At 33.8% G+C, this 25,600-nt stretch overlaps 1 protein-coding gene across 1 annotated transcript; it reads left to right on the plus strand.

The window, feature by feature from the left end:
• The first annotated feature begins 57 nt into the window (after window positions 1-57).
• Window positions 58-25,600, plus strand: LOC126814662 (structural maintenance of chromosomes protein 3). Its single transcript, XM_050539966.2, has 33 exons — window positions 58-181; window positions 781-856; window positions 1,506-1,544; window positions 1,937-2,076; window positions 2,420-2,499; window positions 3,186-3,264; window positions 3,675-3,792; window positions 4,765-4,879; window positions 6,526-6,586; window positions 6,919-6,999; window positions 7,425-7,589; window positions 8,000-8,121; window positions 8,627-8,771; window positions 9,313-9,381; window positions 9,957-10,060; window positions 10,787-10,886; window positions 11,386-11,543; window positions 13,770-13,911; window positions 14,508-14,658; window positions 15,417-15,636; window positions 15,792-15,873; window positions 16,240-16,431; window positions 16,835-17,018; window positions 17,982-18,052; window positions 18,458-18,547; window positions 19,144-19,230; window positions 19,792-19,935; window positions 20,455-20,523; window positions 21,182-21,274; window positions 22,168-22,233; window positions 22,685-22,862; window positions 23,502-23,608; window positions 24,487-25,600. Exons 1-33 carry the CDS (start codon window positions 167-169, stop codon window positions 24,556-24,558), a joined length of 3,615 nt encoding a protein of 1,204 aa, XP_050395923.1. The 5' UTR covers window positions 58-166; the 3' UTR covers window positions 24,559-25,600.

Here is a 25,600-nt window from a genome sequence, read left to right on the forward strand (position 1 = left end):
ATAGTGACAAATAGTAAGCATTAACATCAATTAATATGTTTGTTTATTTAGGATACACAAGCGACCCGCTGACAATTTGCCGCCATTTGTGATTTAGGATATCAAGATTTCCTTTTGTTTTCCAATTATCAAAATAATTGATGAGAAACATCATTAAACATCCACCATGTATATCAAACAGGTAGGCTACGCCACCGACCGGTATTTATACAGGGAATGCATACCATATCGTTTCGGAATCATACGAAATTGGGTGCCAATTTCTGCAAAAAAGTGAACTTGAAATCAAAACAAATCAGCAGACCTGGAAATGAAAAGAGTTATTCTATTCATTTCCAGATCAATCGTTTAGAGAATCTAAAAATGATTGATAGAATAGATTGAAATGATAGACAGATGCGCGTAAATACTTTGATATGAAGAAAAAGTATGATATTATAAGTATAAGGTGGTGTTGCAGGTTAGTGTCGACGATTTGGTTTGCGTCAATTTTGGCACAGCCTTGCTGGACAATGTCGCTGTCTCACAATGTCTCAGCTGCATGCTGTTGCTCTCCCATATCATTATCCAAAAATGTTTCTATACCAGCTATTTTTTGTATAATATTTGTAGCATACATTGTACGGTATGTGCAGTTCAATGCCCAACTATACTGTTTTACTTCTATAGCATCTGCACCTGTGCTTTGGAGCCTACAAGATTACATGTGTTACTGATCGGCCTGCTTAATATATACATAATTAGAACATATATTTTAATTACTAGTTTTCTATATTTCAGATGATTATTCAAGGGTTTCGAAGTTACAGAGATCAGACGATTATAGAACCCTTCAGCTCCAAGCACAATGTCATCGGTAATTAGGGCCTATTATATGTAATAAAATTCATTAAAACACTGAAATGAAACGTAAAATCTATGTTTGCTCAGAAAGTTATCACAAGTATTATTTAATGTGGAAAAATTTGAATTGTTAGGACATCACAATTAAACATGCATTTTGCAAGAGCTAAATCTGTCTATTGCAGGTCTTTCTTTAGGCCTGAAATGTTATCTAGATTATTAATTAGACATTAATTAACTTATCCAGACCATAATCAACTCTAGATGGCATCGCTAGCCTGCGATCTTAAGTGGATTGTGATCCGATTTACTGCATAACTTTCCTTCTCGATTAAACGATTAAATGGATAATCGAGACTATGCTGTCTAACGTACTGACTTTAGTAATGATGACCGAGGCTAAGCAGAAATTTCATTAGCTTAGTTCTCGGTTCATAGTGGATCAATTTGAATGAAATTTTCAGCAAATTTCCTTTACGTTATCTAGTTTTTAATTATTATAGTGAGAACTGCCAACTTGTTATCAAATCTCCCATAATGTATCTTTAAATGAAGGTTAATATGATAATTACCGGTACATGTCTTTAATTTAACTCTTTGATTCAATGTTTTAATACAATTGTAATCTAATATCTTGTTTTTTTCTTCATTCTATTATTCAGTTGGTAGAAATGGATCTGGAAAGAGTAATTTCTTCTATGGTATGATATACCCTTTTAGATTTATGTTTAAAGATTATTGTGATTTAGATAACATAGCTAATATTTCTGCCTTTTGCATTTAATTAGCTGTGCTGTGGATTATTTCTAGTTCCAGCTATCACCTAGCTCTGGTTATGTTATTTGACAGATTATTTTGGCACTATGTAGCCCATTTAATGCTTACATGTCATAAAACTTCATTTGACTGATCAGTTATTGAAATGTCAACCACTTGTAATAAATTAAATGTTCTTTGACACACATTTACTGAAATGATTCTAGAAAAAAGAATAAAATGGTGAAGAGTAAATCTTTAAAATATTGAATTGAATATTAATTATATTATTAAACATATCTTTTGATAATTATAATTTTTTTTTTTTTTTTTTTAGCTATTCAGTTTGTATTGTCAGATGAATTCAGTCACATGAGACCCGAACAACGTCAAGCTTTACTTCATGAAGGAACTGGACCAAGAGTTATATCAGCTTTTGTTGAAATAATATTTGACAATTCTGATAACCGAATACCAGTAAGTGCATTATATCCTTCCTTGTTTTTCTTATTTGGTAACCTAAAAAGAAATATTTTTTATCAAATTTCGGGTTACTCACATGTTTAGATCTGTTCGTCAGTCTTGTAACTGACATTACCAGAAACTTTAGCCATATTCATTGACTTCGGATCAGCTGTTTTTTATTCTCATTCATCAATGTTTTATCATCACAAAGTATGAAAAAAATAGAATGACTGCAACTCATACTCATTCATCAAACCAGTTAAATTGTGCACTTAAAAGTAGATCGTATTTTAAATGTAAGCCTGTCTTGATTTATTTTTAAGAAATGTATAACCTAATTTATTATATTGCATAGATTGATAAAGATGAAGTTGTCCTAAGAAGAGTCATTGGTTCAAAGAAGGATCAATATTTTTTGGATAAAAAAATGGTCACGTAAGTAAATTCGCTAATTAATATGGCTCCATCCCTTTGGTTTAGGTAATAGAAAACGATCAAATTGATTAGATTTGTTTTGTGGGGTGCGATGACAATGAAAATTTGTAATGGTGGAGAATTTGATGTCTATTGATAAAGCCAATGTAGCTATAAAATTGATTTTGTGTTCCGCTGTATACACAGTAAACCATAATTGAAACTAAAATTGGTAAGCAAGTTGATTTCTGGAAAATCATTCGTAAACAAACATTTAATTGTATAAATGCCCCATGAGTATTGACATAACACATTAAATCAATCTTATTCAATATTATGACCTAAATCAAAGACATTTAATCTGTTCAAATTGTCATAGATTACAAATAGTGCTATCATCGCTCACATAAATAAGAACTACAATTACACACTGAAACTGAAGATTGGAATAAGTCAAGTCTCGATCTGCAATTGGAGAGAAATACTGTTTCCCTTTGTGTCCGAGATCTGATCAATATATTAAATTGTAAATAAACAGTACCCTTCTTGATCTCCTAATTCAAGAGATTATTGAGTTGAAATGGGGTTTAACGTCCTGCTGTTCTGCGCCGTTAGGGCTAATGAAGATGGACAAGAGTTTGTTAATCACCCCAGTATGAAGTTGATATCAGCTTATTGAATATTTATGTATGATTTTCTATTTACAGTAAAACTGATGTCATGAATTTACTAGAAAGTGCTGGTTTCTCTAGAAGTAATCCATACTACATTGTAAAACAGGGAAAAGTAAGAATTTAAGTTGGTATCTTATTTTGTTCTAGTGAGGAGAAAATGAACATATTGATGGTGTTTGAAAAAAAAAAAAAGCACTCATTCGAATTGAAAGAATTGCAGTCAAGTCTTATAACAGTTCTGTCATTCTCGAAGACAGATGTGGTGCGAGCAGAATCGTCATGTGTCAGCTTTTGTTATTGGTAGTAATAGTTTAATATTCAGTTTGCACATTTCTTGTCGCCTGAAATTCTCCTGATTACTCGACTGATGCAATTCTGGAATGTTTAATCGAGCACCTCCTGTGTTTTAGGCTGTATATAGTAATTGTAGGTGGTATATTTCTGTTGTATAAAGTAATAGTTAATATTTATCATGTATTTTTGATGTATTAAATAATAATTAATATTCATCATGTATTTTAGATTAATCAAATGGCTACAGCCCCAGATTCACAAAGATTGAAGTTATTAAGGGAAGTAGCTGGGACAAAAGTTTATGATGAAAGGAAAGAGGAAAGTAAATCAATTCTAGTAGAAACAGGTAAATATGTCTTCATATTTCATTTCATTAGTATTCGGCAAACTATCTTATAAAAGTATTATGAGAAGGAAATATAAAATCATAGGCCCAATAAATACTTTATTCTTATGGACTGAGCACATTTTGCAGATGTGCTTTGCATTTCAACCATGGCTGTTACTTAAAATCTTGGGTGTTTTGGGTGGCCGAATGTTTAGCACGTGCGCGCTGTATCATAAGGCCAGTCATTGAGTCAACTGGCGTAGTTTCGAATCCTCGGTTGTACATGACAAGGAGTAGGGTCGCCTGTCAAACCTCGTGGGTTTTCTCTTGGTCCTCCGGTTTCCTACCACTGCTAAAGACCCCTTTGCGCAAGCAAATTATTGAAATCAAATTAAACCATATGTTAGTCCCGACCTAGTTTGTATCGAGTGGACGTTAAACCCCATTCTCTCTCTCTCTCTCTCTCTCTCTCTCTCTCTCTGGTCCCTGGGCATGCCTTTATGCGTTGAGTTCATTTGTAAATGGCTACCAGTTGGATGAGGTATACAATTAAACAAAAACATATTATTTTTGAGTTGGGTGGTCGAATGATCCAATGCGTAGACTTTTGATCCTAAGGTCTGTTATTGAAGCAAGAAGTGATGTTTCAATCTCACACTGGTACGCGATGGGTGAGGTATGGGGGGTTGTTATCTTTGTTGTGCCTATACCTGGTGGGCTTTCTGAATCCTCCGGTTTCATCTCACTGCTAAAGACCCCTACTCGCAATCAAATTATTGAAATAAATTATATCTTGTATGCCTTCCTGAGTCCCCCGGATTTCTCTCACTGCTAAAGACCCCTACATGCAATCAAATTATTGAAATAAGATATATATTTTGTTAGTCCCAAAATGACCTAATTTCTCTTATTATTTGTAATGACAATGCAAAAGATTTGGACAACGAAACTGAAAGTAAAATCTGATGTAACACTTGTTTTATTTGACAGAGGGTAAGAGAGAAAAGATTAATGATTTATTAAAGTATATTGAAGAAAGACTTGATACATTAGAAGGTGAAAAAGAAGAATTAAAAGAATATCAGAAGTGGGATAGAATGAGAAGGTAAACTATGTTGTTAATCACCACTTTAAAGGACAATATTGCTGTCAGTTATTATCACACATGTCATACATGCCAACTATTCCGATTTTGTCGGAATCATTCCGAATTTCTGAGTCTAATTCTGAATTCCGATTTTACTCTTTATAATTTCGTTTTTTAAAATTTATTGGAAGAAATTTATTATATTTCATTCCTGACCTTTTTGATTGATAAAATCCCTCTCGTTTTATTTTCACATTGACGACTGTCTCGGCATTCTCGCTGTTTGTTGTGAATCTGATGGCGATACTGTTTATCGTAGTACGAGTCGGTAAAACAACGAAAATAGTCGAGAACATGTGTCATGTTTTCCTTATTATTATTAATATAAAATGGAATAAGCTATTATGTCTGTCATTTGCCGTGTCTAATTTGCATAATTTGCGGTAAAACGACGGAAATAGCCGAAAACATGTCTCCAGTTTTCTCGATTATTATTGATATAAAATGGAATAAGCTAATATGTCTGGACTAATCGAGATTAAAATGTCATGTGGTTATTTCGTCATAGGCCGTGCCTAATTTGCATACTTCGCGGATATTATTTGCTACGCGGAGCCATTCTTGTATACACTTGTACAGTACACGACGGGTTTACCGTTAGTTGCCAGTAACGTTGTTGCTTCTTCCTTAGCCATATTTCCTTCTGACTTGATAAAAAATGTTTTCAAGCTGTTTTCCATGTGTGAAAAAAAAAGATTACAATTATAAATAAAACCCAGTATAAATAATTTACGACTTCTACTTCTGTGTCGGTCGTCAAGACAAACAGAATGGCCTCCAAAACAAATGTCAGACAGAAATACCGGGAAACTTACGGCAAAGAATTTCCAGGAACCATTACGTCCTCGCGTAGAGGCGACGAATTCGCATTTAGTTTAGTCTGTAGGAGTGATTGATGTGTTGCTTATGGTGGTATTACGAACATTTTGAAACTAAAAAACACTTGAACTGCTCAAACCTAAAAGCCTCTTACGAAAAATCTTCACTTAACAACAAATTTAGGTCATGCCTACGTGTAAATGACCAAAAGCATATATGCATACTTTCGTATATAAATAGGTAAAAAAAAACTCGGATGCATGGACCTAAATCACCAGCTGTTTTTATCCAATAATACAAGGTACTGCTTTAAAGAGCTGCTAATTTCTCAAAATTTTCTTGGGGCCCTTAGGTGGGCCCCAAACCCCACGCCCTTCAAGCCTGCGGCGCCTCCAGTGCTCACTTGGATCTGCGGTCCTCGCTCCAGCCTCAATACAAGGCATTCTGATTTTCAATCTCCTCAGGTTGACATGTATGCATATGTGATAATAATGAACACAAAAGGAAAACAAGAGTTATCCTTCGATATAACTGACTGAAATGACGAGTGATAACAGATACACGGACAAATTTCTGCTTACTGACAATTCCTTCGGAGACCAAAAGTTATGTGAGACTGTGAGATGATATTTGACAATTCAAAAAAGTAATTGAATGTCACTAGAAAAGTTATTCTTTTAAACCAATAAGAAATATCATCCCTAAATAAATACGACACATTGATCTTCTTTTATGATGAAATACCAGACATACATTATTTAAAATAACTACGTTAATATTTGTAGGTCACTTGATTATACTATACATGATAATGAATTACGAGACACCAGACGAAAGTTAGAAGAGGTAAGTACAGACATTAACTACAAATGCTCAAAGAGATAACATTAGAAATTTGAATGTTAATAAAACAGTATGTAAAGTTATCGATCTACATTAGAAATTTGAATATTAATAAAACAGTTTGTCAAATTGGATCTCTACATTAGAAATTTGAATATATGATAAAACAGTATCTGAAGTTATTGATCTCCATTAGAAATTTGAATATTGATAAAACAGTTTGTGAAGTTATCCATGTACATATCAAGAATATTATAGTTATCTTTGCAATTTGTTGATTTTTTGATATGTAAAATATATTGTTGAATTATAATATACATGTTTTCTATGTTTAGCTTCAAGAAAAACGTGACAACAGTGGAGCAACTACAACTAAATTAAGAGATTCCCAACAAGAAGCCAATGATAAAGTCAAGGTGAGGGACATAAAAGATATTAATTGCTAAAACAATGAAAAAAATAGAGATATGCATTATCTCACCGCCAATAATTAATTGTAATGTCTCTGATAGTCCTTAGAGGGATTTTATATCACTTACAATATTGTGAATGTTGAATCTATAAGAGAAATAGCAGTCCAAAAATGGATCAATTTCGTTCACTATTCCAATGCAGATGATCTATAGGCTCAAATCTTTCCGTGGGCTTCTTTTTAATCCGATTGTATCCAATTAATTCAATGTTGAAAAATCAATTTGAGTACATTTTAGCATGGGTTTAGCCGTGAAAATTTTTACATTGTCCAAAAAATGCAAATGACTTATATATACTGGTTTGTAACATCATATAGCATCCTGCTTGTAGAAAATTCTCTATATAGAAAGTTTTATTTATTCTCTAGAGTATCAACAAAGATTTAAAAGAATTAAAGGCTAGAATGCAGGCTATGTTAGAAGAAAAAGATGGTTTGAGTGGAGAGAATCAAGATTTAACAAAACGTAAAGCGAAACTAGAATTAAATATGAAGGATATACAAGATGAAATGGAAGGAAATCAAAATACCAGGGTACGATCAATATGTTAAATATAGAAACTGAACCAGAAATACACAGGTCACAATTCTTTGGAATAAGTTTAAGTTTATAAAATTTGGGTTCGATCTGGTTCGATCGAACTTTTGTATAGTGCTTGTTAGTAAATGGAACATGAAGGAGATCAATTACTGTTTATTACTGAGTCATGTTTTGCCCAGGGTTTTCTTGTCTTTGTCGTACAAATGATACAATTAATTGTTTCATACTTAAAACTGAATTTATGTACACAGAACAGATCACCCATAATCTTTCATTGTTTTAATGCCATTTAATAATTGCACTAGTAATTCACAGGACACAATTCTATGAAATACATTTACCTTACTGTTTATTACTGAGTGACGTTTCGAATGATTATTTAAATCTTGTATTTATTTTGTAGAAAAAAGCCGAATTAGAACTTCAGAAAGTTAATGATAAAATAAATAAAACTCAGGAACAGTTAGAAGCTATTGTACCTCTATATGAAAGTCAGAGAGATAAAGAAGAAAGTGCTGCACAACAGTAAGTACTTTTTTATTTACAATACAGAAACTTACACCAAACTTAGTAACTGGGGACAATACCAATGGCTTATCGGCGAGTATGGTGCTCACACTAACCTGGTCAGATGAGACAGATACTGTGGTTCACTCATATAGGTATTGGCATGCACAGAAAAGAACCCTTCACAATAGAGGCATTATTCAAGAGCTAAATCTGTCTATTACAGATCTTTCTTTAAGCCTTAAATGTTATATAAAGTATTAATTAGACATTAATTAACATGACAAGACCATAATCAACTAACGATGTCATCGGATGGCTCCGATTTTAAGTAGATTTTGCATTATCTATTTTTGAACTATTATAGCAAAACTTACCAGTTCTTTTCTCTAAATCTTACATACTGTATCTTTAAAAAAAATAGTTGTTAACACTTCAGCAGTCCATATGTTTGTCTCAAAATGACTTAAGGTATTGTGTTAACGTAAAGATAGTTGATGATAGATCTGTTTTATGTTTACAGATTAGGATTAGCTGAACAGAGACGTAAAGAATTATATGCTAAACAAGGTCGAGGAAATCAGTTTCAATCTACTAATGATCGGGATAACTGGATTAAAAAAGAATTAAAATCCTTGAATAAAGCTATTAAAGATAAAGAAGAACAGGTAACTTGTAATGCTTGCACAATTCTTCGAATTAGAATAATTTTGCATGGCTATTTGACATAATTTTGGGGTATTCTTTATGCGCTGTCAGGTAAAACTAATGGAATTTAATTATTTTTTGACTCTGAAAGGTGAAAGGGAAATATGTCATATTTCAAAAATATCAACTATTATGGAAAATTGTTGTTGATTTTGAAAGGTTCACAAATTGTAGAAATCTGAAATTGTCCCCCAAAAAATAAAAAAATTGATGATATGGATGTATAATCAAGTATTAAAATAGTGATATTTTAGAGGCATTTAGTAACTGGATAGAGCAATAAACTATAACACATACTTATGGCAGAACAATTACTGATTTATTTACGTTTTGGAGAGTATTCTCTCAACGTTTTCAAGCAAACATATTCTACATTTTTAGTGCATTGTTATTACTAAAATGTATTTTTTTGTGAAATATTAGTGTCTATTTTCTATCTTGCATTTAATTCTAATTGGTGTTTTGAATTTATCAATAAAACTTTGTGTTTATGACTTTCAGATCAACAGATTAACGGAAGATACAACAAGTTCAGAACAGAAAGTAGAAATGTTAAATACACAAATAGCTGTAAGTATTACTTATATTCTTGAACTGCCCTTTTACTGCTTTGAATCTCTCAATTTCCAACAGTCCAATTAGCAAAATTCTCAAAAGCCACAACTACTATAACTACTATGTGTGTAAAAAGTTTCATAAAGATATCTTGATTTGTTTGCCGTGACTGGCAAGGAGCAGCGTTTAGTCATTCATTTGGATCTGTGTACATGCTGGATATGTCAACGAGGCTTGACATATCCCACACGTGTCAAACAGTGACGTCTTATTCTATACTACCGATGTAGACTGGCATAACCAGACAGCTAGAGATTACCATTCATTTCGCCGAACATAACTGATTAGAAATTACAGTAAAAACAGGAATGATTGAATGTAAATCTGTTTATATACATTCATATTACATTATTATATGCGTTCCAACCCATTTGTGTCAATTTCAAGGTCCCAAATATTAGCGATTTAGCTCCTTTAACCCCGATGCATTTAATTGATAGATTTACGAGATGTGCTCCGGAAAGGATGGACAGATGAATGGAGTCCATTTCAATATGATTATAACATGTTGATTTCTTTGTATTTTACAGGATATTACAGACAAAATAGAACAACACAAAACCATAATAGATCAAAATAATAAAAACTTTAATGAAATGAAAACACAGAAAGACTCATTACAGAATGAACGAAGGTAGGATTGGTTGTAAAAAAAGTGATCTGATAGATGTTACATGAAAAATATGATAAAATTTATTACCTATAAAAGAAATGATCTAATAGATGTTACATGAAAATATGATAAAATTTATTACCTATAAAAGAAATGATCTAATAGATGTTACATGAAAATATGATAAAATGTAATACCTCTAAAAGAAAAGATGATCTAATTGATATTACATGAAAATATGATAAAATCTCATACTTCTAAAAGATATGATTTAATAGATGTTATGTGGAAAATATGATAAAATTTAATACCTCTAGAAGAAATGATGATCTGATTGATATTACATGAAAAATATCAGAATCAGTCTGCTATATATGTAGTGTATTTCTCTATCCCAGTAGGATTTAAGATTCAAAGCAGTGCATTCATCATTTAGGCTGGTCATCAATGCATTTGTTTGCTCAATCCTAAACTTTCTTTTACCCATGATTAGCGTTGCCTACCTAAATTCATGTTGTTTTTTTTAAAGATTGTCACGTTTCGTGGGATTATGGACTTTCATGTCCCAAATATCCCCTTTGTGTTCATTCAAAGCCCTCTCCTATTATTCCAAATCCCACATCCTTTAATGTAAAAGTCCCAATTTCTTTAAATCAAATCCCACATCATTTACATCTATCATACTAACAAGTGCTTGTCTATCAATTAGAGACTCACAAGACATTTTGATTTAATTTTGTATTTCAGTTCTTTATGGCGTCAAGAAAATGCTCTTCAACAGACCTTACAAGCAACACGCGAAGAATTGAGTAAAAAGGAACAAGGGTTACGATCCCTTACAGGAAAGGTAATTATTTCTACATGAGTGATTTAGGGGGCCGCGGTGGCTAAGTATGTAAGGTGCTGGTTCTCTAACCAGGAAATCCCTGATTCGATCAATATGTTGGCTGTGAAAGTTCCTCTGGATTTTTTGTCATGGTTCCCTTATGTCAGTGATGCAGGAACTACATTTAGTCATTCAGATGGTCCCAAAAAACGAGGTCCTTTGTACATGTTGGCGATCACTTAAAAGAATCTTTTACTGTTGGAATTTGAATTAAAAGTAGGCCATATGACTTCTGCCCGGGCAAAATTTCCCTCATTGCACACTGCCTAGTGGGTGCAGAAAGATAGAATGTTAAACCCCATTTGATTTCATTTATTGCATGGATTTCTAATCAAAATTAGTCCGTACGTCTGTCTGTCATGGTGTGATACCATAACATTGTCTGTGATATGACTTCTGTGATAGCAGATGTTCAATCTCCATCTTTTACTACTACTACTACTCTTTGTTTCTATTTCAGTCTTTATTAAATGGTATTGACAGTGTAAATAAAGTTCTACAAGAATTAAAAGAACAAGGTAGAATGGATGTTGTCAATGGTTACCATGGTATTCTTATAGAAACATTTGATTGTGAAAAAACCTTTTTTACCTGTGTTGAAGTAACAGCAGGAACCAGGTATAATATCAGTTTGTTTATGGGATGGCTTTTTTTTCTGGAAAATTTCCATGGTTAATCCACGCTAAAATGTACTCGGATTCATTATTTAACATTATTTCAATTAAGAAAACAAAATCAAAATATCAGGAGATCATCAGGATTTTCCGGCATTGATGGTGCAGGACTAGAAGGGCCTGACATGGACAGCTGTCTAGTCGTTAGGATGGGACACAAAAAAAAAGAGGTACACATTGGTATGCACATAAAAGATCCCCTGGCAGTCGGAATTCGATATAAGAGTAGGCTATAGTGCCACTGTCCAGGCAAAATTTCCCTCATATCACAGGGTATGGTGTACACTCGTCTCCATTAGCCCAGTCGGAGAAGAATAGTAGGTAGGATGTTAAACCCCATTTTATTTCAATTTTACCCAACAAAATTGTAGACACTAATGAACTTCGTGCCAGACATTTTATTATAGATATCATTAAGACACTGATAAAGAACAATTCTGTGCCAGACATAATGTTAAGAGGGATTGTGTCTGACAATGTCTGTGATTAGTACCTTATTTCAAACTTGAAATATCAACGGTAGGTAATCCCCTGAATAAAAAGAGGCAGATCAAAAGATTTAAGCCAATACATATAGGTGGCACTGGATTGCAGAGGATGCTGAATCTTGACAAATCTTCAATTCATTATATCTGAGTAAATACTGAACAGATTCGAACATTGAGATTCAACTTTCACAATATTATACGCCCACATTTTCATGTGGACGTATATTGTCGTCGCCCCTGTCCGTCCACAATTGATTGTGAACAGTCTACAGGTCACAATTTTTATCCGATTTCAATGAAACTTGAAATATAGGTTTATCACCCTAAGATCTTGGTTCCTTTCGATATTGGCATGTATCGGACTGTAACTTCATGGATTATGGCCCCTGATTGTACGAAAAATCACTTTTTTAGCTTGTGAACACTGTAGAGGTCACAATTTTTATCCGATTTATTTTAAACTTGAAATGTATATCGGTTCCTTTCAATATTTGCGCATATCGGACCGTAACTTTGTGAATTATGGCCCCTGATTGTACAAGAAATTGCATTTTTAGCTTGTGGACCCTATAGAGGTCATAATTTTTATCCGATTTAAAAAAGCGTATTATTATATCACCGTTACACTCAAAAGATGACTGAGTTCGAATTTCGTGAAAATCGGCCCAAAACTGACAGACAAAATGGCCGCCCCTCGTTCTCAAATAGCGTAAAAATATGGTATATCAAGGTTGTGGACCCTATAGAGGTCACAATTTTTATCTGATTTTTTTGAAACTTGAAATGTAAGTTTATAACCCAGTCATCGTGGTTCCTTTTGATATTCGCGCATATCGGACTGTAACTTCCTGAATTATGGCCCCTGATTGTACGAAAAATCACGTTTTTAGCTTGTTGACCCTATAGAGGTCATAATTTTTATCCGATTTAAAACAACGTATTATTATAACACCGTTACACCCTAAGGACGGTTGAGTTCGAATTTCGTGAGAATCGGCCCAAAACGGACAGACAAAATGGCCGCCCTTCGTTCTCAAATAGCTTAAAAATATGGTATATCAAGGTTGTGGACCCTATAGAGGTCACAATTTTAATCCTATTTTGATGAAACTTGAAATGTAAGTTTATAACCCAAAGATCTCGGTTCATTTCGATATTCGCGCATATCGGAACATAACTTCCTGAATTACGGCCCGTGATTGTACGAAAAATCGCGATTTTAGCATGTGGACCCCGTAGACGTCATAATTTTTATCCGATTGAAAAAAACGTATTATTATATCACCGTTACACCCTAAGGACGACTGAGTTCGAATTTCGTGCAAATCGGCCCAAAACTGACAGACAAAATGTCCGTACTTCGTTCTCAAATAGCATAAAAAATATGGTATATCAAGGTTGTGGACCCTATAGAGGTCACAATTTTTATCCGATTTTGTTGAAACTTGAAATATAAGTTTATAACCCAAAGATCTCGGTTCCTTTCGATATTCGCGCATATCGGACATTAACTTTGTGAATTATGGCCCCTGAATGTACGAAAAATCACTTTCTTTTTAGCTTGTTCTCTATCCATCTCTCGAAAATGTGGGCGTATCCTGCCTGGCAGCCGCTGGTTATTGTTTACAAGGGACTCTAGTGACGATGAGAGTCTTTAATTATCATTTTTTGCCATTTTGTAGATTATTTCATCATGTAGTTGATACTGATAAAACTGGTACAAAGATTCTACAAGAGATGAACAGAATGAAATTACCAGGAGAAGTTACCTTTATGCCTCTAAACAGACTTGATGCTCGTGATACAACATATCCTCAATCAGCTGTAAGTTAGTTTAATGCTTCAGCAGCAGTGGCTCAGTGACTAAGGCACTGGCTTGCTAACCTGGAGGTCCCGTGTTTACTTCTGGTATTTGCTAAGAAAGTTGCTGACGAGTGCCAGAGATGCAGGACATCTACTAGTAGTTGTGGAGATTAACGTAAAAACCAATGTCCCTTGTACACGTTGATGTGCACATAAGAGAAAAAGAACCCTCGACAGATGGAATTTTAATTTTAAAAAAATGTAGAAACGGGCAAAATTTGCCCCACACCCCACCCCCCAAGGAAAAAAAAAAATCGACCATAAAAGGAAGATGTATAGATTAATAATTTCTAGAAATATTTAAAGGCAACCAAATTGTGAACATTTCAGTTGATTCAAACGAATAGCATAACAATAATGATCTTTAGAATAAATGACCACTAAAAAGCAGTTGATGTCAGTGTAGGACTCTACCATCTCAAAAACCATTTCAATATATATCGTTGATGTTTGATTTTGTTGACAAATTCTAACAACCTCCCTCCGTGCTCTAATATATTTGTGTTTTTATGTTGACAGGATGCCTTACCTATTAAATATTTCTTTTATGTTTTCAGGATGCCATACCTATGATAAAAAAATTAACTTATTCTGATACCTATAGTGCTGCCATTAAACATGTGTTTGGTAAAACATTGATATGTAGAAGTATGGAAGTAGCTACACAGATAGCTCGAACACAAAACTTAGATTGTATTACATTAGATGGTAAGTCTTTAAAATAACCTGAAGATAGTATTACATTAGATGGTGGGAAGTCTTTACAATAACCTAAAGATTGTATTACATTAGGGGGGTGGGTTGGATGGCTGAATGGTGAGCACATGCTCGCTGTATCATAAAGTCTGTCATTGTGTCAACTGGCATGGTTTCAATTCCCCGGTTGTACGTGACAAGGAGTAAGGTCACCTGTCCAACCTCGTGGGTTTTCTCCGGGTCCTACCACTGCTAAAGACCTCTACGCCCAAGCGAATTATGGAAATAAAAATGAACCATGTGTTAGTCCCGAAATGACCTAGTTTGTGTCGAGTGGACGTTAAACCCCATTTCTCTCTCTCTCTCTCTCTGTATTACATTAGATGGTAAGGCTTGACAATAACCAAACAAAACGACAAAATACTCTACATAATGTACGTATATGTTAAAACAAACTTGCTAGTTGGAATTAGTTCAAAAGTGGAAATGCACCTCTCCGGGCAAAATGCCATCTTCATTAGCCAGGTTGGTGCAGAAAAGGAATATGTTAAACCCCATCTCATTTCTGTTAGAAAAACTTCCCAGTCGGAATAAGATGAAGAGAAGGCTGAAACGCCGCTCTCCATGGCAAGATTTCCGTAATAGGTCACTGTCTTACCTCTGTCTCCATTAGTTCATTTGGCACAGTAAATTATGTTAAACCCCACTTCATTTCCTTTCTATTATGTTACTTTAAATTGCTGTTAATACATGTTTTTTGTGATTGACAGGTGACCAAGTTAGCAGACGAGGTGCGTTAACAGGTGGTTTCTACGATACACGAAGATCTCGTTTAGATTTACAGAAGGGTAAAATAGAACTGACAGGCGAGTTAACCAAACAGGAAGCTGAATATCAGGAACATAGAACCAAATTAGAAGAACTTGAAGGGCAAATAAATAATTTAGTCAGTGAAATGCAAAAATTAGAAACAAAAAATAGTAAAAACAGGTACGTATGATGATTTGTTAAATTTAAATTTGCTTTGAATGTTCATGTCCTAAGGAGAATCTGTTTAACTTGAAATTTCATGTATCAATACTCCAAGATATTGTTTTACAGTTATTCTTGAAAATATTTCAATGATCTCTTTTTCTTTTTTAAAGGGTTATTTATGATAAAATGCAAGCTGATTTAAGACTTGCAAATGAAGAATTAAAAGAAATTTCAAAAATTCAACCTGGAAAGGTAAGAGAACCTGGATTTTGAAGTTTTATTGAAAATAGTATTTTTCTTGACTAATCAGACACCTCATAATAGTTTAACCACAGAGAAACTAATTTGTACATATATGCTTTATTCTAAATGGAAAATTTTACCACTGCAGTGTCATTTTTGATTCGACCGAACGATTCAGGTTCAAATACACAGCTGCATCTAACTATCAGTGGTGTAGGGTGCCATCACACAAAAAATCTTGGATGATTCAGAAAAGTAGGAAGCTAAACCCCATGTCATTTCCAACTTAGTATTTTAACATCACAGGTCATATAAATGTTGCCACTTTTGACAGTGTTAAGGGTTGAGGGATTAAAACTGATGTATTATTTACAGGGTAAGAGTATAGTAAGTTTACAGAGTAGTTTAGAAGCTATGAAAGGATCAGCTATATCATTAAAAGAAGAATTAGGAACTGATTTAATGTCTCAACTTAGTGTTGATGATCAGAGAGAAGTGGATTATCTTAATGATCAAATTAAACAACTGAATATACAGAATAAAAATGCATGGCAAGAACGGATCAGAGTAAGTACTGATAAATAATTATTCAAAACAAATATGGGGCATGCCCTGTATTTAAAGCAGCAGGGTGTCTTAGGGTGAAGACATTGTCAAGTTTGGCTTGAGGTCTGGTGGATTACCGATTAATTTAATAAAATCAGATTACTGAGACAATATTTCTGCTCATTTAGGTGGATACATGCATAGGATTAGAGTTGATTGAGGCTAACAAAGCGGCAATGCTTCGAAATTACATTTCACAGTATACCTGTACATTTTTTGAAATAATGGTACACCAACTTTAAAGGATGATGTCACATCTGAATTTTAATGTCAATTAATCAAGGACTTTTATTTAGCCACAGCAGTGGCAAACTAGCATGTTAATAATAAATTGATATATAACATATTGTCATTTGTTTTACAGTTGGAGGGGGATAAAAATAAATTAGAGAATTTATTAAATAATAATTTAATGAAAAAGAGAGATAGAATAATGACTGATCTACAAGAAGTATCTGTTGAAGATAGAACACAGAGATTAGATACGTACAATGCTGAGATGCAAACAGTAGATGCAAGAGTTGCAGAATTAAAAAAACAATCGAAAGGTAACAGACCTAACAATAAAACAAATTTATTAAGTCATATTCATTTATTGATTCATTATCTTGTGCCGAAGGTTTTTTTTTTTCTGGAGCGTAGGCTTATCTGATATCGGTTCAAAATATCAATCTGTTTTATGATTTTTGTGTTTCCATGGAAAAAATTTGCCTTTTTTTTTTCTTTTTTTGGGGGTATTCAAGGGTGCTGGATGTTGATGAGTGTTCTTGTTATTATTTTGATCTAGGTGACCAATTAATGTCATAATCTTAAAGATACATTATGGGAGATTAGATACATAGTTGGCAGTTCTTACTATAATAGTTAAAAACTAAATACTGTGAAGGGAATTTGCTGAAAATTTCAGTCAAATTGATGCCCTGTGTACCGTAGAATTTAGCGATTGAAAATTGGGCCTAGCCTCGATCATTGTTACTAAAGTCGGTACGATAAAAAGCAGTCTCGATTATCCATTTCTTGATTTTATCATGATTGACCGCTGAGCAGCAGATCGGATCCTAATCCAATAAATATCGCAGGCTAGCGATGACATCGAGAGTTGATTATGGTCTTAATAATGTCTAATTAATAATTTAGATAACATCTCAGGCCTCAAGAAAGACGACAATATGCAGATTTAGCTCTTGCACAATGCATGTTTAAGGGGCTGCCAGTACATATACAGGTGTTTTGTTCCTGGAGTATATTTCATAAACCATTCAAAATATCTTAATGAAACTTTGTACACAATCAAATCTATTATAGTACTTGTGACTTTTTTTTAGCTAATTCAAAAAATCGCAGATTTAATAGTTTTTGTGCTTCCGTGGATAATTATCTCATTTGGATTTTTGGAATCCAATTTTTATTCTGGAACATATCTCATAAACCGTTCAAAATATCTTGATGAAACTTTGTACACAAATCAAACTGTTGAGTTTAAATATTTTATATATTTTATATTTGTATAGATATTGATGAACAAGTAGATAAATTAAATAAAGAACAAAGAGAATTACAGAATAATATGGAATATTGGAAGGTATGTACATAATATATCAGTACATCAAATAAATTAATGTTGTCAATCAGGATCCATGCATCTTTTGACAATACTAAATTTTTAATGCCCTAATCTACACTAAAATATCCATTGTAGATAATATCCCCGCTTGGATTCAATTTCGCCATATCCTTGGATTCTATTTCACCATATCTAAATTAAACTATTTTTGCGATGTTGTAGTTTCAGAATCCCTCAAATGATGATCCATGGGTTTAACAAAGTGACAGAAAAAATTGTTACAAATAAACCAATGATTGATTTGATAAGACTAAAAGAACTGCAATGTATTAAAGTTCCAGAAATCTGACTGGAAAATTTGAGCTGTTGTAGTGTAATTTTCATTGTGAATTTAGTTATTATTTTGTTTGATAATTATTATAGGGACAAGAAAGAGAAGCACAAGAAAAATTGAATGATGATGCAAAAGATTTAGAAAAGATGACCAACAAACAGAGTTTATTAATTAAAAAGGTAAATATTGCACAATCAGTTCTTTTATTCCTCTTGGAACCACACGAGCTCAGTGAATAAGGTGCTAGTTCACTAACCAAGAGGTCCTGAGATTGATGATACTGTTGGACGAGTAAGTTCCTCAAGATCTGTTGTGTAGATTTCTCTTATCACTGGTAGAGGACCGCAAGCCTGGCTAGGAAGAGCATCTGGTCGTTGAGATAAGACGGTTAATCGAAGTCCTGTGTACATGTTTGTGTATACATATAAGAAAACATGATAGTTTGAATTAGTTTAAAAGTAGGTTTTCCCAGCTAAATCACCCTCTTATCAAACTGCTTGATGTAAGCCTGTCTTCATATTTCATTTCATTACTATTTGGCAAACAATCTTATAAAAGTATCATAGTTATTATGACATGGAAATATTAAATCATAGACACAAATTGCATTGTAAGCCCACAATAAATTTAATAACATATTCTTATGGACTCAGCACATTTTGCAGATTTGCTTTGATTTTCAACCATGACTTTCTCTTCAAATAATGTGCCAGCTGGTTTATCTATCCTGTGCCAGCTATCTGTGTTATACTATATTTTATAATGTTTTTTATAGAAAGATGATTGTATGAGAAAGATTAGAGAACTTGGTTCACTACCAAGTGATGCATTTGAAAAATATCAAGATCTGTCCGTAAAAGCAGTAAGTTTTATTTTATTGGTAGATATAAAGGACAAAAATAACAATGATCATTAATTGTCAGTCACAAGACATTGATAGTTTTGGCACAGCTTTTGATGTCTAAATTTCAACTTCCATAGCTCTTATTTCAGCTGCTCATCGTCATTTTCACTTTTTGGACAATATCCAAGTTAAATTTTACTCAAATGAAATATTTAACATTCAATTTAGAAAACAAAACAAGATAATCTTCCTCGCTAGCCTGGAAGACGCGGGTATCTCACCCAGTGTTGGCTGAGAAAGTTCATCAGGATATCCTGGTGTGATTTTCTTCATGTCAGTGGTGCAGGACAGAGGGTCTGACAAGGACAGCTGTCTAGTTGTTTGGATGGGACAAACAACCGAGGTCCCTTATACACATTGGTGTGCACGTAAAAAATCCAGTTTCAGTTGGAATTCGATACATTTGGATGCTATATAAAATTGTGAACTTAAAAAATAATTGTTTTATTATGTAAATTAAAAGAGGTAATTATATTAATGACATGATGTAATTTTCATAATTATTATTTTTTCTTTCAGTTATTTAAACAATTAGAGAAATGTAACCATGAATTAAAGAAATACAGTCATGTCAATAAAAAAGCTTTGGATCAGTTTGTTAATTTCTCAGATCAGAAAGAAAAGTTAATGAAACGAAAAGAAGAAATAGATCGAGCTCATGAGGTGAGACATTGTCACAAAATCCTCCATAAACATAAATATTTTATGAATTCTGTCCTTTCATTAGCCAAGAGCATGAGACCTCATTTAAATTTATTGACTGAATAATTTTCTGTGCATCTCTGCTTAATACTAAAAATAACCATTCAGACATGTGCTTCTAGACTATTTGCAAGCGAATTTCCTTTGTCAAGTCTGGGTTGAAAAGTTTATTTTGGTTACTATAGAAACGCTTTTTACAGCCATCTTTTCTGCATAGTGTTCACATTTAGTTTCCAATTTAGGTTATAATTATTCTGTGTACCTGACAAGTTAAACTTTGTGTCTAGACATTAGAATCACTGATGACCAGACATTAAATATTAGCCAGACAAAACGACAGGCACCAGCAGTGTGAATTTGTTACACACAGTGTCTGCGACAGGTGCCTTATTTCAAGACTTATCAGTCACATGACATATTCAAATACTAGGACCAATAAGATCATGATTATACCTCTATTCATATATCTTTTTATTACAGTCTATCCTAGATTTAATGAGTGCATTAGATCAGCGAAAATACGAAGCTATTCAATTAACATTTAAACAGGTATGTTGATTGGCTTGTCCAGTATATCTTTTACCATAGATGAAGCCCATTGTATTTCATGTTAGGTGATAGAAAACAATATGAATTCAAATTACAATTAAAATGTTCTTTATTGTGCGACACGAACTAGATGATTTCAAGTCTTAACACATGGTACAATTTTATTTGAGTAATAAGCTTGCCTGTATATGGGTGGATACAGAAGAACCAAAGAGGTCAGGAAGGCGACCCTGCTCTTTGTCTCATATCTCTTTTGAGGATTGGGGGGTTGGATGGCTGAATGGTTAGCGTGCGCGCGCTGTATCATAAAGTCTGTCATTGAGTTGACTGTCGTGGTTTCGAATCCCCGGTTGTACGTGGCAAGGAGTAGGGTCGCCTGTCCAACCTCGTGGGTTTTCTCCAGGACCTCCGGTTTCCTCCCACTGCTAAAGACCCCTACGCGCAAGCGAATTATGTAAATAAAATTAAACCATATGTTAGTCCCGAAATGACCTTGTTTGTGTCGAGTGGACGTTAAACCCCATTTCTCTCTCTCTCTCTCTCTCTTTTGAGCATTAGAAATTGCCTAATATACCTTTACTTTGTAAGCTTGAATACATTTGATATAAAATATGTGCTATTGTGTATTGATTAAAAATATCTTGTTTTGTTTCACTAGGTGTCAAAGTATTTCACAGAAATCTTTAAAAAGTTAGTCCCACAAGGTCATGCTGTATTAGTTATTAAAAAGGGAGAAAGAGATATGGATGATGTAAGTAACTTATTTCTTCATGTATGAAGATTTTGATGTCCAACTCTTATTGTTTCTTATAGTGGCTCAGTGATCCAAGCGGTGGACACACTAGCCGAATCATTCGGCCGATTCAATCGGGGCAGAATGAGTGGACACACTTCCCCGATTCACCAGTTAATACATCACCATATCTTCATACAATCACATGGCTTCTCGATATCAGTGGTGATTGTCTCATGAATTTTACAATTGGGCGAATGCATGGGTGAAGTGCACACACAAGACAAATATATTTCGGTCGAATATATCAAACTTGTTTGATTCGGCTGGTGTGTCCACCGCTTAAGGCCCTCCCTCTTTAACCAGGTGGAGCCAAGGGTGGCTAAGTCACGAACCAGGAGGTCCCTTATTCCTTTTATTAGCTGGGAAAGTTTCTTAGGATTTTGCATCACAGTTTCCTTTTGTCAGTGATGATTCTCTTGTCATTTTAAAGCACAGTAAGGATTTAGTCAAAAAGAACGAACTATAAACTATATACAATCATTATTTGTATATAATTATATTTTCTAACTCTGGGCTTGCCACCAGACGTGAACTATTACTCGCTCCCACGCTAATCTCACACAAACTATGTACAATCATTACTTGTATATATTTATATCCTAAATCTGGGCTTGCCACCAGACGCGAACTATTACTCGCTCCCACAATCATTACTTGTATATATTTACATTCTAACTTACTGATTGGATGGATATAAAATTACTGTACATGCGCTATAAAAAAGGGCTGACAGCCCTAGGCCTAGTGTAAATGAACATGTTTTTATAGATATTTATATTCTGCTCTGGTTATATATACCAGGTTCAAATTGTTTTTATAGATGGTTATATAATATGTTATAATTACAGGCTGATGAAGGTGGTTCGTCACAAGATATACCTCTAGTTGAACAGTTTACGGGTGTCTGTATTAAGGTACATTTCTTACATATTTACTCTGTTTTGATTCATTGATTTGTTCATTAAAGATACATTATGGGAGATAAGATAATAGTTAAAAACTAGATAGTGTAAAGGTAATTTGCTGAAAATTTCAGTCAAATTGATCCACTATGAGCCGAGAAAGAAGCGGGTGAAATTTTTGCATAGTCTCGGTCATCATTACTAAAATCATTAATATAAACAGCAGAGTCTTGATTATCCACTTTTTTTGATTTAATTGAATCAAGTAAAATCATAGAGAGCTAAGAAAAGCTGCACCTGAGATTGCAAGTATATGAAATGAAATGACTCCTAAAAATCTTCTACCCAAATTTTCCAGGAAAGCTATTATCATATTACAGGTATCATTTACTGGTATTAAACTGAGTTGTTATTGTATTACAGGTATCATTTAATGGTAATGAACTGTGTTGTTATATTACAGGTATCATTTACTGGTAATAAGGCTGAGATGAGAGACATGCAACAGTTATCAGGAGGACAGAAATCACTAGTAGCTTTAACACTTATATTTGCCATCCAGAAATGTGACCCCGCCCCCTTCTATTTGTTTGATGAAATTGATCAAGCTTTAGATTCAAGTCACAGAAAGGCAGTTGCTGGTCAGTATATATTTATACCTCTATTTATACTACAGAATCATATTTGCTTAACCTGTTCCATCAACAGATCATCAGGTCTGTGGGACCCCTCGCCCCGTTCTATTATGAGAATAGCAATGACACAGTAAACTAGCAACCATATCGATCAATACTGAATTGTCATTGAGTTGGGTCCCGTCAATGGGTTGTTGCACACTACATAAACTTTCTTTGGGACGAAGTTGCAAGGCTCCATTATATTACTAGAATAGCCTAGAATAGTAATGGCACAGTAGTAAGTTGGTGATCATATCGATCAATACCAAATTGTCATTACGTTGGGTCTGGTCATAAAACATAAACTTTCTGTGGGACACAGTTGCTGAGTTCCATATCAACCAATACCGAATTGTCATTACATGGGACTCTTGGTCATCACACACTACATAGACTTTCTAGTTGACAGGGTCCATTTTATTATTGGAATAGCCTAGAGTGCCCTGTGTACAACCATGCATTTGAATTTGAAGAAAGTAGAAAGTAGTTGGGAATACTAGAAAAAAATTACCATGCTTGTCTCAAAATAACCAAAACATTGTATGGCTGGCACATATAGATGAAATTTAGAATAAATTAATATTATGTTTATTATATTTATAGATATGATCCATGAATTATGTCAAGATGCTCAATTTATTACAACCACATTTAGACCTGAATTATTACAACATGCTGATAAATTCTATGGTGTTAAATTCCGAAACAAGGTAAGATATGTAATGTCAGAATTACCAGACCAGACATGGCAGTGGTTAGAACATGTAACTAGGATGTCCAGCATTGTCAGCACAAAATTCATATTGGGTGGGGTGGGGGTGCTGTCTGCTAAGCTAAAAAAAAACCCAACATGTTTGCAAATTATTGGGGAGGTTGAAGCTCCCCCCAGCCCCCAGAGAAGAACCTTCAGGGTTTTAAAATCCACTCGTCGGTGCTGTTGGGTCAAGCTTGAATGTGTCTAGTTGTTTATATTGGACGAGAATAACTAATGTCCTGTGTACAAATTGTATAGTGCATGTAATTAGAATTCAAAGATAGAAAATTCATGCGTGGGTTTTAAAATTATTTACCATGTCAACAATAATGAGGTCTGAAGTTTGGCATTTACGAATGTTGAGAATTGAATATCAGTCTAAAAATAATTCAATTCCCTCAAATATTTACAAAGATTTAATGAATTGAAAATTTGTCAACATTTGGCATTTTCTGCAAACATAAATAAACGGGATATGATGAAACAAGCCAGTGTCACCTATAATCTTTGCTAATATCTTCCACACTTGTTATTATTATTGGGGGTTGGGCGAATGGTTAGCACATGCACGCTATATCATAAGGTCTTTCATTGAGTCAACTGGCGTGGTTTCGATTCCCCAGATGTACGTGACAAGGAGTAGGGTTGCCTGTCCAACCTCGTTGATTTTCTCCGAGTCGTTTCCTCCCATTGCTAAAGACTCCTATGTGTAAGCAAATTATTGAAATAAAATTGAACCATGTGTTAGTCCCGAAATGACCTAGTTTGAGTCAAGTGGACGTTAAACACCATTTCTCTCTCTCTGTTATTATTATTTTTGTGTGTATTTTGTAGGTTAGTCATGTAGAGTGTGTATCTCGTGAAGAAGCTGAAGACTTTGTTGAAGATGATGCGACCCATGGTTGATTATCAACAACCATTAGTTCTATATTTCATGTTTGTAAATTTGGTCATTGTTGTGAATTCATTGTCAGTTGTTGCTTTTAACTCAATTTCATTTTTATATGGCCTCTATTTAAAGTCTCTGATTGTCATTTGTGGGATTTATCGTCCCTTGCAAACAATGTTATTGTGAAAGTTTTATCACTACAGGGAATATCAGTCCAAAAATGATGTAATTATGTTCAGTAATTACAAAGATATGCTAAATTTAAAATTTGTGCAACTGGCATCCTCTGCGGACGATATGGTCAAAACAAGGCTGTAACACCTGTAATTTTCGCTAAAATCTTTTGAAAGGTTGTTTTTAATTTGATTGAATCCATGCCAGAAGATTATCTACTCTTGATATTTTAATTTTGTCTTCTTAATTGAAAGTTTAATGATTAATTGGAGAAAATTTTAGCATGGATTTTCATATTGTCCGCAAAATGCAAATGGCGATTGGTGACTTTATTTAACCATTATTGTTATCACATGTTTTAGGTAATAAACAAAAGAATCAAATGTTCAGATTCTGTTGAAAGGGTGCTAGAGTGTCTCACGTGTCATTTATTCTCAGCAAATCATCAAATATCCTCGAGACATCAAACCAGATGGAAATACTATATTGGGTTTAAAAACAGATCTCGTTAAAAGTATTGTTGAAGTAGATGGTCTTTCAGGCTAGATGTGTTAAAGCTGGATATGAATTCCGAGCCGAACGAAGTTAAGGGATGGGTTTTGAAATGTGTTCTCTCAATGCTTCTGTCCTGTTTTCTTTCCGTAGCATCTCTCATTAACCGTTAAAGATATATTTATGAAACGTACACACATCTTCCTATTATAGTAGTTGTGTCTTTTGCTAATTAAATATTTTGAGATTGAATAATTCTGTGTTTCCGTGGAGACTAGTTTTGGTAGACCCATGATATTTCTGATTGAGCCTTCTTGTTCTTCTATTTTTGTTCTTCACCATTAATTTCTGAATTCAGAATATATCCATTTGAAATAAAATTGTAACATTAAA

The sequence above is a fragment of the Patella vulgata genome, chromosome 3 (assembly GCF_932274485.2).
Source record: "Patella vulgata chromosome 3, xgPatVulg1.2, whole genome shotgun sequence".
Taxonomy (NCBI): domain Eukaryota; kingdom Metazoa; phylum Mollusca; class Gastropoda; family Patellidae; genus Patella; species Patella vulgata.

Coding starts and splice junctions, on each gene's coding strand:
- LOC126814662 (XM_050539966.2), top strand. Junction 8,122..8,626: donor GAAGAAAGTGCTGCACAACA/GTAAGTACTTTT, acceptor TTATGTTTACAG/ATTAGGATTAGCTGAACAGA. Junction 14,659..15,416: donor AGATTGTATTACATTAGATG/GTAAGTCTTTAA, acceptor TGTGATTGACAG/GTGACCAAGTTAGCAGACGA.